The 18,106-nt window shown below is 34.8% G+C and overlaps 1 protein-coding gene across 1 annotated transcript; it reads left to right on the plus strand.

Annotated features, from left to right (window-relative positions):
• The first annotated feature begins 1,207 nt into the window (after positions 1-1,207).
• LOC132562447 (protein FAM43A-like) lies at positions 1,208-2,248 on the plus strand. The gene has a single exon (XM_060227188.1). The coding sequence runs from the start codon at positions 1,208-1,210 to the stop codon at positions 2,246-2,248; it is 1,041 nt and encodes a 346-aa protein (XP_060083171.1).
• Positions 2,249-18,106: the final 15,858 nt, after the last annotated feature.

The following is an 18,106-nucleotide window of genomic DNA, read 5'->3' on the forward strand; positions in this document are numbered from 1 at the left end:
ACTCTTTTGGAAAAAAGTATCAATTTTGAAAACAACGTATCAGGGACGTATAATCTGTATTATACGTCCCTGGTAAAATCAAGGAATGGATACAGAAAATGATTGTGCATCCATTTATCGATTAAAAAAAAAATTCATTTCAAAATCAATATCTTTATTTCTGAAGAAATCGTGGTGTGTGAGCATAGTGACAAGTTCAACTTCTAAAGCAAAAATTATTTGAAGAAATGAAATAAGTAAGCTTCCTTGTGGATCTGGTACCTGTATGAAAAAGAATGAAATAACACACACTCACATAGGTACGGTGTACATGTTACATGGTCGATATCGACTACAGATCAATAGGTAGATAAAATAAACACTTTGGGCTAACATGTACTGTATATATGGAGATTATTTTAAACGGGCACTCACTTCAAACAGTAGTTTACCATCTAATTAGTTCGATTCCCAGCGGTTGATTGAAGATTCGATATGTTTTACGCTCACCCATTTGCCCTGAAGAACTATGAATATTTCGTCATGCCTCACTCACTTTGTCCTTTTTTTTACTTACCAAGATATCAATACAATAGCACTGACATTCTTCAAATAACACTCAAACAGGTAAGTGGGCCGAACCAGCCAATCAGAGTCACGTATCCTAAACATGTGATATCGTCGACACACAAACCCATTCGTCCCGTAATATATAATTTGTAATGCTCGACTGCACAACGGAGAGGCATATGTATACACATACAAGGAAGATGGCGATTGTGCAGGTGAGCTAGTTAAAAGAACGGAAGTTTCCTGTGACATTCGAGCTCATTTTCATATTTCAAACTTGTTATTTTTCTGTGATTTTGAAACGGTGAATTAACAATGACGCTGGAATACTGTCGATCTTTGACAAGAAGGACAGGTGTGTTTAGGTGACCATTGATTTCGTTTCTAGGTCAGCTGTATATTGTATAGACAAATCTACACTGTACCGGTTTGCTGTCATCTACACTAACAGTTTAAATGTGTCAATGTCCAAACATATCTTATTTATAATGAACTGTAATCAGTGACATCGTATATGTAAATATTTACACGTTTTCAGTCATATTCGTAAAATCTAAAAACACGGTACTCGTGTTTTAGACAGGTAGACGTTACCCGTTTGACAATCCCTAGTAGGTAAATCTATTTATAGTTGTTTGTCACATCAGCTTGTATCAGGATGAGTTTGTTTTCTTGGAAGCGAAACTTGTCTATAAGTGAAAAGGAACCGACTTTTAAGGTACGTTACCTTGGAAATGTTCAGACAGCTATGATGAAAGGTGATGGATGTGTAGACAAACCTGCAGCAGTTATATGGAATAACTATGTGCGGAGTTCGAACCCAGGACTTGAAATGAGACTAACCGTTACAAGCTATGGTTTGAAAGCATTCACAAAGGAACAAGGACTCACTGAATATAGAGCTCACAGGATATCATATTGTATAGCGCATCCGAAGTATCCTAGGGTGTTTGTCTGGGTGTATCGACACGAGGGGAAAAAAATGAAAATGGAACTCCGTTGCCATGCAGTTTTGTGTAAAAATGAAGCCAAGGCAAAAGCTTTGGCAGTGCATCTTCATGAAAAATTAAATTTTGCCTTAAAAGAGTTTATGCGTGAAAAAACACGACGACAGAATTCTCGTCTGACACTTCAGAGGACAAATTCTTTACCACAATCAGGCCAGGTGCTACCAAAAAGGACACAGTTTTTGAGCACAGGTCAACACTTTAAACCCCCAATATCTAAATCAAACACAGCACCCCGACTTGGTGCGATTGTAGAAGCTCACGAGACTTTAGAGGAAAGTTTTGAGGATGTAGAGGAAGAGGATGAATCAACAATAACGGACGATTCATTAGATGAGGAAGAAGCCCTTAAACATGCACTCAGTGACCCTTCTCTAGACTCCCCGGCTCTGCATGAAGCTAAGATGGAGGTGATTTGTCAACGAATAATTGATTTGGAAATAGGTAATGATATAGATGAGCTGAAACGCGACGAGGAAGTGAAATTCTGTATCACCAATGGTGATTCTGACGATGAGTCTTCAGAATCTGGATTCCATGAGGAACAAACTGAGCCTGATCAGGACCCCGAAGACATGACCTTGACCTGTGAAGGAGGCAACATGGCCGACCTTGACCTTTTAGATCATAATGTCTGTGACAATCCAGTGGGGGATTATGTTGAAGAGAGAACGATTGTGACAAGTTTATGATGGCGAGCTGTTGACAGGTAAGACCCGTCTCGCTAATATACATCTTCACCTATATATATATATACTGTCCATTGTCTACCTACATAATTATACTGCTGACTGTAACCACCACAGTACATTGTATACAAATTATTCATAAAACAGAACAAAGTATGACAGTTAAATAGGAGGTATTTCCTGGTCAAACTGGCCCATTGTACATTCCACGAGAAATCTGTTGTTTCATTAATTCATTCATTAGATATGTGCTGAGTACACACAATATCATACATATTAAAGTCGTATATCAAATAATATCACAGTGTTTACCTACTCATGTCTTAATGATTGTGTAAACACTTTATAAGAAAACCTGTATTAAAAGTCACTAAATGGGACCATCACATGTACTAGCTGGTGGCACCAGTGAAAACGCAAAATTTTGAGATTACACTCCATTTTGAATCTCAGTCAGGATGTAGTTTTAAATGTAGTGGTACTTGTATGTAGTATGTGTTAGAGTTTTTTACAGTCAATGTTACTATACAAGTCAGCCTTGGAGGGCCAAATGTCAAGTCCTTTGACCTTGTACAAGTCTGATTAAACTGCATCAGACATTAGTATGACTGACTCGTATAAGATTCAGTTTGTAAGTAGAGATTGAATAGGACGTTAACATACATCAGTTATTCTATTGCCTGTAAGTACACAGTGTAAATATACTTGTACATATGTAGAGGAAACATTAAATTGTGCAGGTAGTTTCAGGTATGGAATATTAGGACTTAATTCTTTGGTATGAGATCATTTTTACGTGGTAGCATTATTTTCATAAAGGTGAAAATTAGTTTTAATGCATTTTAGGGAAAAAATGGGGGACAATGAAAAAAATTATGATTCAAAATATCATATGAGTTATGTCATATTTGCAGATGTAAATATGATCTCAATTAGGAAATTATTTCATATCTTGAAATAAGAATATATTGATAAATTTCATTAAAACAGAAATCACCTAAATGCTTCTTTATATATTTGCCACCAAAATACTCTTTGTGTGGAATAGATATGAAAGGATTGTTGTGATTGGCTGACTGCATCATAAAGGGAAATAACTTTACTTGTTAAAATGGAGGCTGAATGTAATGATGTTGCACATTGATGATATCAGTGTTAGAGATGAGGGTTGAATGGTTAATATTATGAAGTTTAAAAATGTTAGCTCAAAATTACCTGTTCAGGTTTACAAAGCAATGGAGTTGGTTATCTTGTTCGGGTTTATCTTTCACATATATGACAATTTAGTGAAGATGTTGAGATGTCATTTCTGAGGAAGGCGGAAATGATGTTCAGAGGCATATAATGGGTCACAATTTTGCTTGTTTTTTGAAAATCTGATTCAGTAATACAATATCAGTTGGATTAGTGATATTTAATACTAGGTCAGTATAGTTTAACATTTCACTTAAAATAATCATGAATTAAAACAATTTAGTTAAAACTATCAAGTTATCACTAATTCATGAAGTTCATTAAACCTAATGGTTTTATTGTCTCTTGTCATTTAAACAAGACGGTAACGTTGACTTGCTGTACACAGACACTGCTTCTAAGTGTAGCCATCAGATTTTAGACATTTGTGAATCTGTACTTGTATGAGTCAGAGACTAAGGCAGTTGGGACTATGACTACATGAACACAGACATCTGTCTAGTGTTGATGTGGCTGTGTCTGCCAACAATTTAAACACCTATTACCCAATCGATTTCAACCATAAATATTGGTTCTGACCGGGAATGGGGGAAGTGTTGTAAAAAGACAATGATTAAGAAATATAAACTTTATTAACAGTTTGGTGATTATTTGTCAACCATTGGGGCCATTAGCTTACTACTGCAATGGCAAGGACACAACCCTTAATCTTTTAACGAGGTGGCTGTAAAATGTAATTATGTCATACAAGGTATAAATCTAAAGGTTTTCACAATATTTACTTTCACAATGTTATCAAGATGTAAAACAAAAAAAGATTATAGCCACAAACATGTATTTTAAATGGATACTACGCATTTATGTGAATATTGCTTCCTGAAACTTAAACTCATACCCACACAAAATAGATATTGTAGCAAATTCCTGAACTGGTAATGTTACTATGTTTATGACACAACAAAAGGAGGACGAGAGTGGCATGTACATGTATTATCATATCTAAGATCCTATTTTTGTACTATAATGGTATGAAAAGTTAACTTAATGTGATTTTCTATAATTTATCTGAGAGCCCAGCATCTCTGTTGATGCAGTTGTGCTCTTTTTATGAAAGTGGGTAATCAGAGAGCAATTTCATACATTTTAACCATAAAGTATAGATTTAATTTACTGTAAATGTAGAGACAGTCTATCATATTTAATAACTCCAAATTGTGGAACTCTAATGTTAACTGTAAGCTGTAATTTAAAACTCTTGTAATTGTCAGCTGTTAGATGTAATTATGATGTTATCATTTGTAAGTAAAACATTGTTGCCTTAAATTACAGAACTGTAAAATTGTCACTAAAGTATTAAATTTACTGTATGAAAGTATGAATTAAGTTATACAACGGTGAAATTAAATCGTGTCTCTTTTGAGTGTTCAGGCAGAATAAAGATTGTTTTAGCTTGTCATTTGTCAGTGTTTAGAATTACGTATGATGAAGAATAAATTAATGTTTTTGGATAATGGCTAACTTTGCTGCTGTAGTATTTTATAGTAGGACATTGCTTGCCTTTTTTATTTCAAGACATCAGATCATACAAATGTCGTTGGAGATTAATGATTAAGGTGTCAGTTTTATAGGTTAAATGTCAAGAACAACAAAATTTGTAATGTCTTACTGTTTTGCAATCATGCAGATTTGGGTTAAATTTCTGTTTTATAGAAATGTATTAAATTATAATCATTTCATCTAGTTTTTTTATTGTGCACATATCATTTAACATTTTGTGATCCCAAAAATATATCATACTACTACTAAAAAAATACAGAGATTGGACTTAAGTAATATATTTCACATATAGAATGTCCAATTCCTGTGCTAAAAAACCAAAGGTGTGGTGGTTATGCTAAAACCAAAGGTGTTGTGGTGATGCTAAAACCAAAAGTGTTGTGGTGATGCTGAAACCAAAGGTGTTGTGGTGATGCTAAAACCAAAAGTGTTGTGGTGATGCTGAAACCAAAGGTGTTGTGGTGATGCTGAAACCAAAGGTGTTGTGGTGATGCTGAAACCAAAGGTGTTGTGGTGATGCTGAAACCAAAAGTGTTATGGTGATGCTGAAACCAAAGGTGTTGTGGTGATGCTGAAACCAAAGGTGTTGTGGTGATGCTGAAACCAAAAGTGTTATGGTGATGCTGAAACCAAAGGTGTTAAGATGATGCTAAAACCAAAGGTGTTGTGATGATGCTGAAACCAAAGGTGTTGTGGTGATGCTGAAACCAAAAGTATTGTGGTGATGCTGAAACCAAAGGTGTTGTGGTGATGCTGAAATGGTGATGCTGAAACCAAAGGTGTTATGGTGATGCTGAAACCAAAGGTGTTGTGATGATGCTGAAACCAAAGGTGTTGTGGTGATGCTGAAACCAAAGGTGTTAAGGAGATGCTGAAACCAAAGGTGTTGTGGTGATGCTGAAATGGTGATGCTGAAACCAAAGGTGTTATGGTGATGCTGAAACGAAAGGTGTTGTGGTGATGCTGAAACCAAAGGTGTTATGGTGATGCTGAAACCAAAGGTGTTAAGATGATGCTAAAACCAAAGGTGTTGTGGTGATGCTGAAACCAAAGGTGTTGTGGTGATGCTGAAACCAAAAGTGTTGTGGTGATGCTGAAACCAAAGGTGTTGTGATGATGCTGAAATGGTGATGCTGAAACCAAAGGTGTTGTGGTGATGCTGAAACCAAAAGTGTTGTGCTGATGCTGAAACCAAAGGTGTTGTGGTGATGCTGAAACCAAAGGTGTTATGGTGATGCTGAAACCAAAGGTGTTGTGATGATGCTGAAACCAAAGGTGTTGTGGTGATGCTGAAACCAAAGGTGTTAAGGAGATGCTGAAACCAAAGGTGTTGTGGTGATGCTGAAACCAAAGGTGTTAAGGTGATGCTGAAACCAAAGATGTTGTAGTGATGATAAAACAAAAGGTGTTGTGGTCATGCTGAAACACATATGTATCTGTTCATTACAATTACAAACCTATACATTGTCCTGTAATAAGCCCACCCATATATATTACTGTTCAGTAGAATTACAAATCTATGTATTGTCCTGTAATAAGCCCACCTAATATATTACTCTTCAGTAGAATGACAAGCCAAGACATTGTCCTATAATAAGCCCACCCAGATATATTACTGTTCAGTAGAATGACAAACCTATACACTGTCCTATAATAAGCCCACCCATATATATTACTGTTCAGTAGAACAAAAACCTGTGTATTGTCCTGTAATAAGTCCACCATTATCATATTTTGTAGAACCACCTGACTCAGATTTTGCTTGTTGACCCATTTTTGCTGGATAAATACAGTATTACAGAAATGTTCTCCACAACACTGAATAGATACACAGTAGCTTTGTATGACCTCCAGCCTTCCCATCCTTGTCCAAGTATTACTCAATACCTTCATTATTTGTATAACCCTCAAGGGTCTGACATGACAGACGTCTCCAGTACAATTGTATAGTCTATGCTTGTCTGTGGTAAATGCAGATAAAAGTACTTTTGAAAAACAAGTAGCTAGAGTACAGTAAACATGATATTTGACGATAATGGTTTATGTAAGGTACGTCAAAACTAACAGTGTAACAACAAGAATGTTTGTCACGCATATTCTTTCTACAATCTGTATTTTTGGTTTTGTTCCAATAGCTGTTATATAGATGTTCTATGACTAAAACAACACCTGATTTAAATCAGTTTTCAGTAATTCTGTTAATTTGTCTCTTACAAAAATGACAGATTGACTCCAATGACAGGTGTTCTGAGCTTATTAATGTTATCAATTTGTAAGATGATTACAGCACAACCTGACCCATTTCCTGGTTTTAAATTAGTACTATCTCAACAATTTATCATAATTTTAATATTTAATTAAATATAAGGAGACAGTTAAATTTAGACTTTTAACTTCAAATTTTAAACCAAAGGAGCGTTCTCAAATAGCCAAACAACATAGGGAAATATCAAATGTCGAAGTGTTGACACATCTGTCCAAGGTAATCAAAATTTAAAGGATTATCTTGTGAAAACATGAGGTATACCAATTCAAGTTTTTCTTTCATATTTTAAATCCCATTGTTTGAATTAATATATTATCTTGTCTATCATTGATTTCAAACCAGTACAAAGTTGTGTAAATGATGACATATTTTGTTACTTTATATCTAGTATTGTGAAGTATATCCCCTACCTTTAACTTACGTAGTATTGATGAGAGTGCTGTAATAATTTTCTACATACACTTTATATAGCTGGAGTTTGCTACTATCATGTGTTCTCTGTGACTTACTGAAATAGAATTTTATCATTTTAGGAAGTGGTTTCTGGTAGTTTATATGTCACATTGACAACATCCTCAGATTAAAATGTTAGAGTTCAACCTTCACCTGAGGTGTATGAACTCTTGTATGTGCACAGGTTTGAAAACCAAACCTGCCATTAAATATCATCTCAAGTCCAGGAAAACCTCCATCATGATATATTGATTTATTATTGAGAAATTCACTCGGTCTGGTCTCTGTCATATATAGCTGGTGGCAAACTCATTATATATAAGTACAGAATCATGTACACATCTTTATACCTGTAACCAGCTGGACTGGGCAGAAAATACTGTTGGAAGAATGTGATGCTGTAGGTTTTTTTCAGAAATAATAAGCTTCTGGAGACCTAAGTAATTCTAAATAATTTTTCATTGTAATGTACATGCACAAATGTACCAAATATGTGTAACAGTATATATAAAGACTTTGATTATTTTTCTTATTTTATTCAGAAATATGACACCAGCATGATGCAAATTCATTGAAATTATAATGCCACTTTAATTCAGGACCGATCCAATAAATCATTTTTTTTTGTGTATCAAATTGGTGATTCATTTTCTCTGAGTTTGATCCTCACTTTTAAAACATTGCTTACTTTACAATTCCATGACAATAATCATTGTTGAAGTTGTTCATTTTAGTGATAATCAGACAAATTTTGTAAAATCGTAAAAAGGCATATGTTAGTACTCGAGTTTGTTAACTACGACAAAGATACCTTTAAATCTGCTTTGCAAAACAAGGTTCAATCATGCATGTAAAATGTTTAACTTTGCATCACACTGAAATGTGGATTATGGAGATAGGGAATGTTCGATGAATTATGATTCATGAAAAGTGGGAATTCGGATTGTATATTTCCATCGAAATAATTTTGACTCCTAGAGACAGCAGTTTTGAGACAGACAGTATTAGAAGTGTCCTATTTAATGTTAAGACTGTTGCATGTGATTTGAATTACCTGTATTAATTATGTAAATTAGACATGGACAGGTATGACGTTGGTATGGAAACATGCATAATGTGCATTTGTATTTAATCATAAGTGAGGTCAATTTACACCTTGTTAATGTTTAATTAAAATGTTTTAAATTAATGTTGTATAAAGCGGTTGCATTTTTTGGTTAAGCTGTCAATGACAGTTTTAAATAAAACTTATTATCTGTTAGATAATCGAAAGGCTACCTGTAATTTATACTTAAATTAAAGGTGAAATAAGATTGTGCGTTATCTTAAGTTTTAACCATGGTGTCCTGTAATTACATAATTTTGTCCATGATAATCTGTCAATGTTTTAGTTCGGTAAGGGTTGTTTCCGGAGAGCCATCTATCTTGATCTGTTCAGTGAGTCATGACGTTGTGTGATTCATGGGATCAGTGATTCGATAGGTGTTATGTATAACACAGACGTCAACATAAAGTTGATTCTGATCTTAACTTAAGGTTCAGGAATTTATACAGAGGTGAAAGTCTTGATTACTTGCATGGTAAAATTTCACATCATGCACATGTTTGTTGAAAGTTTTTTAGTTTAACTTTGTACCCGGTAGATTTGAATAAATTTGATCAATATTTCAAATGATAAAATTATTGATGAAGTATATTAAAGATTGACTTTTAGATTTGTATATTGTAACTTACAGATTGTTTTTGTGAAAGTTTTTCTTATTTACGAGGAGGCATAAAGATGGGAGGGGTATGATATAATAAGAATCTTCCAAATTTATCAAATGACCTAAGACCATCCTTAATGTTTATTTGTCTGGAGTAGTGTATTATTGTGTATACAAACACCCGAAGGTAGATGTATCTACGTATGTAGTAGAACTACGTCACACGTTACAAGAGATACAGATATACCCTTTGGTATAATGACATCATAGATAGATTGCCAACTCACTTGTAAAGATTATATCTGGTCTGTATTCCAAATTGTTCAAGCTCTGTCAACTTTCCTTTATATTTCAGAATGTGATTTAGATATATGTTTTGTTTATAGTGTGTGTATTTGTTAATGAATTTGTAAAAATCACTTAATCCATCAACAGATAGTGTTTTTAACCGACTGTACCTAGCTTTGTTATTTTGTATGGCATACATGTATGATAAATTGTATATATATGTTGGTTGTTGATCAACATGATTATCCTGAAGCAAAATGTAAGCTGTGAAAGATGGAAAAGTTTAAGATTTAAGATACTCATACTGAAACAGGAACAGGTTTTTCAGATTCAATCTGTCATAGAAAGTTATGTAAGTGTTGAATGTAAAGGACAATATGGTTGTAAATTAGGTTTATGTTGAACATGTAGAAAACAATTAGTGGTAGGGCCATATATGGCTAGCTGATTGTTAATAGTAAAACTCCAGAGTGTATACAGTTTGTTTATCTAAATTGACATTTAAGGAATTTAAACGATCAAAAGCCCTCAATGTGTAATGTTGCAAAAGATTTATCTAGATGTTTATTTGGTAGGTTTATCTAGATATTTATCTTCACATGTTATGTCGCAATAGATTTATCTAGATGTTTATTTGGTAGGTTTATCTAGATATTTATCTTCACATGTTATGTCGCAATAGATTTATCTATAGATGTTTATTTACATATGTAACTGTCAAAGCTAAGAAATATTTAAAATTTCAATATTTTCCATGTTTGTAATTGTTACAAAAAAAGTTGTAAACCTGATGCTCGATTCCATGTAAATTTAGTCCTCAATAAGTTATCTTTGAAACCAATTGTTTTAAAATATACAACAGTTATTATTTACTTTTGTATACCTACTACAGTGTGTTATTGTATACCTATGCAGTATGTTGATCCTAATTACAATGCATACTGGTAATATCAGCTCAGAAAGTAAGTTTTTGTTCACAAATATGAATTCAAAGTGATTCATATCTGATAAATATTCATAAGACAATTCTTATATCTGCAGGTGAGTTAGTGTAAGGTTACAATAACAAGGAAGGATTTGTTTCCAAACCTCAAAGTTATTTTATTTAAAATCTTATAGAATATGATAACAACCCAGCAATAACAGGCTTTCAATTTAACCCCCCTCTGGCCCCCACCCCCCCTAAAGAATAGAAAAATAAATTATACATATATCATGTAATTTTCAATTCATAAACTTACGGTTATTTAAATCAATGACATAAATTTTATAAAAGATGACAGGATTTCGTTTTACGACAATAACCTTTATACTGTGTGAGTAATGACAGATGTAAGTGTTTGTAATCAATATGCAATATATCTATATGTCATTTAGTTTCATAAGTTTAGTCTTTACAATACTTTAATTTCATCAGTTACTTCGTTCAATTTTAAGGATCAAATTATCAGTCTAAAATAAAAAAGTTAATTTTGAAGCAAATTTAAGCCTGGAGGAACTTTTCCATTAATTTAATCTTCCTTGTGTATAAATTGCAGTCAATTTTAAAAATTTCTTAGAAGTTTTAATAATGAAAATGACATAACTTGGTCCCATGTTTGTACTTGTAAATGTTATAATCATCCTGACAGAGGAGTTGATGTATAAGGGTATTAATACTGTCTGGTACAACTTTAGGATGTCTGAACTCTTAAAGACACATCTTCGCTCACAAAGGTCACCTTGACGTATCATTAAATGATACAGGTATTGTCATACAGAATAATCTTAAACTGTACTGAAGAATACATTGAGGACTTCCATTTTAAAAGGTTCCCCAGCCCAGACCTCTCCCCCATCCCTCCCCCATCCAATTTATTTTAAGGATGAGATACCTGTGTGTCAGAAATTGGTTGTTTTTTAAAAGAGTATTAGGAAAAACTTCACTACCATATGGAATAAATATGCCAGGTGTAAAATGTCTGTTAATGATTACTTAGGGCATGCTTGATATTTTTAGGTGGAGAGTGTAAGAGGAAGCCTTAAGGTAAAATGGTTTCTGATATCAAAATTTTGACAGACTTACATTAATTATACCTATATGGAAAACTTTAATTATGTCAACCTGGTTTGAAATGAGAATTAAAAAAAATCCTTTTAAATATAATTTTTGTTTTTAGTAGTAAAAAATAAAATAATAAAATGTAGAGTTAATTATATGTTTAATGTAGCTAGAGCCTATGAATTTCTGTACAACAATGTTTTAAGTACAATATATTATCTGTCTGTGATACCTCTGTTTACTGTTAAACATTAATACTGAGCATCAGAGCGCGTAAATATGTGGTGGAGATGGATAGGTAAACATGTGATTTATGATGATGAAGTCATTACAATCAGGTATTACAAATTATAATGTATTAACAGACTAGATAGATAGCGATACATTGTACCTATAGATTATAGTGTATACCTGTCACACATTTATCTGTATCTGAATCTATTCTATAAAGATATTTGTGATAAAAACTTTCACTGTTTATTTTTGATTGCAGCAGTAATAATGTACATGTATACTGGTGTGTACATTAATTTTGGCACATGTAACGTGAACCATACATAGAATTTCACAAAGATGTGTAAAGTATAATGTCTAAAAGTTGACAGCCTGACCTGAGTGTTGTCCCACTTCATCCCAACCTATTGACCTTAGTGTTGTCCCACCTCATCCCACCCTACCTGACCTGAGTGTTGTCCCACCTCATCCCACCCTACCTGACCTGAGTGTTGTCCCACCTCATCCCACCCTACCTGACCTGAGTGTTGCCCCTCCTGTTCCCACTATACCTGACCTGAGTGTTGCCACTTCTGTTCCCATCCTACCTGACTTGAGTGTTGTCACTTCTGTTCCCACTATATCTGACCTGAGTGTTGCCCCATTTGTTCCCACCCTGCCTGGCCTGAGTGTTGCCCCACCTGTTCCCACCCTACCTGACCTGAGTGTTGTCCCACTTCATCCCACCCTACCTGACCTGAGTGTTGCCACTTCTGTTCCCACCCTACCTGACCTGAGTGTTGCCACTTCTGTTCCCACCCTACCTGACTTGAGTGTTGCCCCATCTGTTCCCACCCTGCCTGGCCTGAGTGTTGCCCCACCTGTTCCCACCCTACCAGACCTGAGTGTTGCCCCACCTGTTCCCACCCTACCTGACCTGAGTGTTGCCCCATCTGTTGCCACCCTACCTGACCTGAGTGTTGCCTCACCTGTTTCCACCCTACCTGATCTGAGTGTTGCCCCACCTGTTCCCACCCTACCTGACCTGAGTGTGGCCCCACCTGTTCCCACCCTACCAGACCTGAGTGTGGCCCCCACCTGTTCCCACTTTACCTGACCTGAGTGTTGCCCCACCTGTTCCCACCCTACCTGACCTGAGTGTTGCCCCATCTGTTCCCACCCTACCTGACCTGAGTGTTGCCTCACCTTTTTCCACCCTGCCTCACCTGAGTGTTGCCTCACCTGTTCCCACCCTACCTGACCTGAGAGTTGCCCCACCGTTCCCACCTTACCTGACCTTAGTGTTGCCCCACCGTTCCCACCCTACCTGAGCTGAATGTTGCCCCACCTTTCCCATCCTACCTGACCTGTTGTCTGCTTTGCATTACCTTCAGCCCCTTTTTTACTTTCTGACACATGGTGAATTTGTTCTCTTGATTTTAATTTGTGTTATAAGGCATCTTATCCTAATAACATTATGACAGACTATCCAATAAAGACCATGTGACGTCTGTAATTAGTCATTGTAATGATGAGACAACACTTACACAATTCACAGCTGAATGGTATACACATTGTGTCATAATGGTAAGGAACTAAGAAGGACATTTGTATTAATTTAAAAATTGGTTTAGTTATGATTGTAAGTTTGTCATTAATACCATCAGTATCTGTATAATTGATGGATGTTTTTTGGGAACGACTGTGACAGAATAGGATATTATGTTTCTGTATATAGCGGCCTGCTTGAACTCTATGTACTTTGTCTATATGACAGGCACATTGTCTCCTTACAAAAAATGATTATCTTTTTCCGGGCTGACGTAGCAAAAAATTTCCCCGTCATTTTTGTAAAACATATACAGCTAATTGTTACAGTAAGAAATGACACGAGGATTCATCAAGGTGTCAGATACATTGTGTAAAAACATATTTCATATTGTGTAAACACACCAATAGACATATACTGTTTTACATTTATGTATTACCAAAGGCTGTGCATAATAGCATAGGATCATTTTTTGTACGACATCTTAGTTCTCTCTTTGACCATATACACATCACTTATACATATTTGTGTAACTTTTGAATTACACGCCTCGAAGGGCCAAAGAACTTTAGATAATGAATGCTGATGTTGTATGTTAGAGGTCTGTCAAATTTTTGCTCTAAAAGAGGCCTATGGGGCCTGAAGATTCTCTTGTGATTTTTTATGATCATGTTACCATTTAGTCTTTAAAACATCACATCCAATCTTCCACTAGTTGTGTGATTGGAACTTTTATTCTATTGATATACAAACCCAAAGAAAATGTCCTAAAATATCCACAGTTCTTGTATGGACTTTTTTGGGTACAGGTATAGGAGCTAATACTTTCAATGATCATGTCTGTTTATATCGATCTTCCATAAATGAATAAGAGATCACAGGGATATACATTCCAAATCTTTGAGAGTAAGTGGTAAATAAATTGTTTAGAATTCAATGTGACTAGGTCATGATCACTGATGCATTAAAAATCTGCATTTGGTGACCATGGATTTTAATAATATTATTGATAAAAAACTTTAAAATGTTTTTAGATTTAACTGTGTATGATATAATCATTTCAATTAGATAGGATCTACAGGTCATATTCCAAAACTGTCAGCAAGCAATTGATGTCTCATTCACGCGATTTTAATGATTGTCAAACCTTGTCAGACATCTTTTTTGAGTGGGTAAGTTGTGGCTTACAAGGAAATAGAGCTTACGTAGCCTCACCTGACGAGTCAGCTTGTAATCACATCACAAGTCGAGGATACAAACACAGCTGGTCACTAGTTTTTCTCAAATATCTTAAAGCTACATAAACACAGAGGAGATTTAAAGGGGGCAAATGATAAACCCTTTCTCTTGTTTTTGGACTATTCCTGTGCAGAGGCTGTACTCTTGTTAAGGAACAATCCCATGTTTGTGTATATGTACATTATGCAGGCTTAGCCTTAAAAAGGGATCATTTCCCTGTATGTATACAGGCTGTATGTGTTAGATGGAACATTTCCCTATATGTATACATGCTGTATGTGTTAGATGGAACATTTCCCTATATGTATACAGGCTGTATATTTTAGATGGAACATTCCCCTGTATGTATACAGGCTGTATGTGTTAGATGGATAATTCCCCTGTATGTATACAGGCTGTATGTGTTAGATGGAACATTTCCCTATATGTATACAGGCTGTATATTTTAGATGGAACATTCCCCTGTATGTATACAGGCTGTATGTGTTAGATGGAACATTCCCCTGTATGTATACAGGCTGTATGTGTTAGATGGAACATTTCCCTGTATGTATACAGGCTGTATGTGTTAGATGGAACATTTCCTTGTATGTATATAGAATGTATGTGTTAGATGGAACATTTCCCTGTATGTATACAGGCTGTATGTGTTAGATTTAACATTCCCTGTATGTATACAGGCTGTATGTGTTAGATGGAACATTTCCCTGTATGTATATAGGCTGTATGTGTTAGATGGAACATTTCCCTGTATGTATACAGGCTGTATGTGTTAGATGGATAATTCCCCTGTATGAATACAGGCTGTATGTTTTAAATAAGGATGGAACATTTCCCTGTATGTATATAGAATGTATGTGTTAGATAGAACTTTCCCTGTATGTATACAGGCTGTATGTGTTAAATAGAACTTTCCCTGTATGTATACAGGCTGTATGTGTTAGATGGAACATTTCCCTGTATGTGTTAGATTGAATATTCCCCTGTATGTATACATGCTGTATGTGTTAGATTGAATATTCCCCTGTATGTATACAGACAGTATGTGTTAGATGGAACATTTCCCTGTATGTATACAGGCTGTGTGTGTTAGATGGAACATTCCCTGTATGTATACAGGCTGTGTGTGTTAGATGGAACATTCCCTGTATGTATACAGACTGTATGTGTTAGATGGAACATTTCCCTGTATGTATACAGGCTGTGTGTGTTAGATGGAACATTCCCTGTATGTATACACGCTGTGTGTGTTAGATGGAACATTCCCTGTATGTATACAGGCTGTATATTGCATTAGAAAAATTCCCTTGTATCAATATAGTACAGGTTTTATTGGATAGAGGGTAAATTAACACCCCCCCCCCACACTCCTTTTGTACATTTTCTGGCTGTACCTACAAGAGGGAACATTAAATTCTGAGCCCTTGTCTGTATACAGGCTGTACCTATTTATTCAGGGTGTAAACAATATATAGTTTTCATGCAGACTCAAGCTGTTTGTTGGTTTCTTTGGTAAAACCGAAAAAAAAAGTATTGAATATAAGCAAGAAATTGACTATGAATTTAGGATGACCTAGGTTCAAGACAAGTGATGCCAGGTCAGATAAAAATTCCACAGGTCAGTAGCTGTATAGGTTGTAGTCAAGTCTGGTCTGAGATGTACTACATAGCCTTTAGGCACTGTTTCACTGACCATTATCATATTTATTAGCATACAATTGATCACAGGACTGTCTGTTTCTAGTGTGTAAGTGTGTCAGTTCAGATGTCAAGCTTCAGCCTATAAGTAGGGCAATATGCTGATATGTCTCCTGTATATTGACTTACATGGTGCTGCATGTCTGAGTTTACAGTCTTAACAGTTGTGGGCTTTACAATTTCATTGACTGTATATCGTCAAGTATGTTTCATTCATGTCTGAAACATAATACTAACCTGTAAGATTATTTGCACATTTAAATGTTAATAGACAGGTAAAATGGCAACAAGTCTATAAAAAGAATTCCTTCTGTATGATTCATTCATGTAATATGTGCTTCTCCAATAACTTACTTAATATTCAACAATGACATAAAGATAACAGTTGCTCATAGTTTAGCAGGGCAGAATGCTTATCTTTGACCAAATGGAAAAACATTTTTTGTATCAAAAGATATAGGCCTGAAACATTGGTCATCTTGTTTATCTATAAGAAAGATAAAACTTACAATAATAATAAAAAACAGTAGTTGAAAATTGAGGCAATATTGATCTTAACACAATTAAAAAGTAGAAAAGAACAAAGGGCAATAACTCTGACAAATTTTGAATATAAATACTATTCAAAAAAGAAAAATAAATCCAACACCATACCTAGCTTTAGAAGTCCTCCAAGGTTTAGAAAAAATGCTTATAAACGGAGAGAGGGAACCTCCTGACAAAATTGAAATAATGAAATAACAGACAGTATTAACTAGTTCAAAGTTTCTTGGATGTTCAGAACACACACTGATTTCATGTAGTTGGAATTCAATTGATTCAGTTCAAAAGAGTTCTTTTTAAAAGTCTAGACCGAATAAAACAAAAAGATTGTAAAAAAGGGGAAGTAACTCTTGCTAAATGATTAGCATCTGATATACAGATAAGGTAAATTCAGGAAAACACAATTTTATGTCAAGGCGACCAGGCTTACTAAGTTTGAATGAAATATTAGTTTAAAAGTGTTTAATGATATTCTTTAGAAAAGCAAACAACAGTTGGACAATGCTATACCTTGTAACAGTATAGAATATTACATGATCAAGTTTCCATTTGGTACAAAGTCTCTGGTGAGCTAAAATGAAAAATGTTTGATGACACATACCAAATGAAAAGGAATTAAAAGCCCTTTTCATTAAATTATTCAGACAAATATTATTGAAAAAAGGATATATCCATGTCAAACGTGAAGTGGATTAAAAATATGTATTGTTTTTTATCGTTAAGTTATACCTGTGATGCCATCTTACATAATCTAAATCTGACACTACATTAAGCTAATTCATTTTATTACACATGTCATTTGCAACAAATTTAACACAGGTGTACTGATAGCTTAAAGACAATCATATGAACATCCTGTTAGTCAATATCCCAAGGAAGCAAAGACGAAACAAATACACTAGACACAATTGAAAAAGGCTTTTACAAGGAAATTCTAGCTAAAAGATGAGTGTTCAGACATTTGTGTAGTTTGACATAACTCGAAATTTTTAAATTGTAATCTGGGATCTCCCTGACATAAAAGAAGGGTCGACCATGCAGGTACCAAAGGTATCTTGTGTTTTGTCCTGGAGATAGTGAATTTGAATATCCACCAAAGTACAAAAGGAATTGA

Source organism: Ylistrum balloti, unplaced genomic scaffold, assembly GCF_031769215.1.
Source record: "Ylistrum balloti isolate Yb309-2 unplaced genomic scaffold, AGI_CSIRO_Ybal_v1 Utg371416, whole genome shotgun sequence".
Taxonomy (NCBI): Eukaryota; Metazoa; Mollusca; class Bivalvia; order Pectinida; family Pectinidae; genus Ylistrum; species Ylistrum balloti.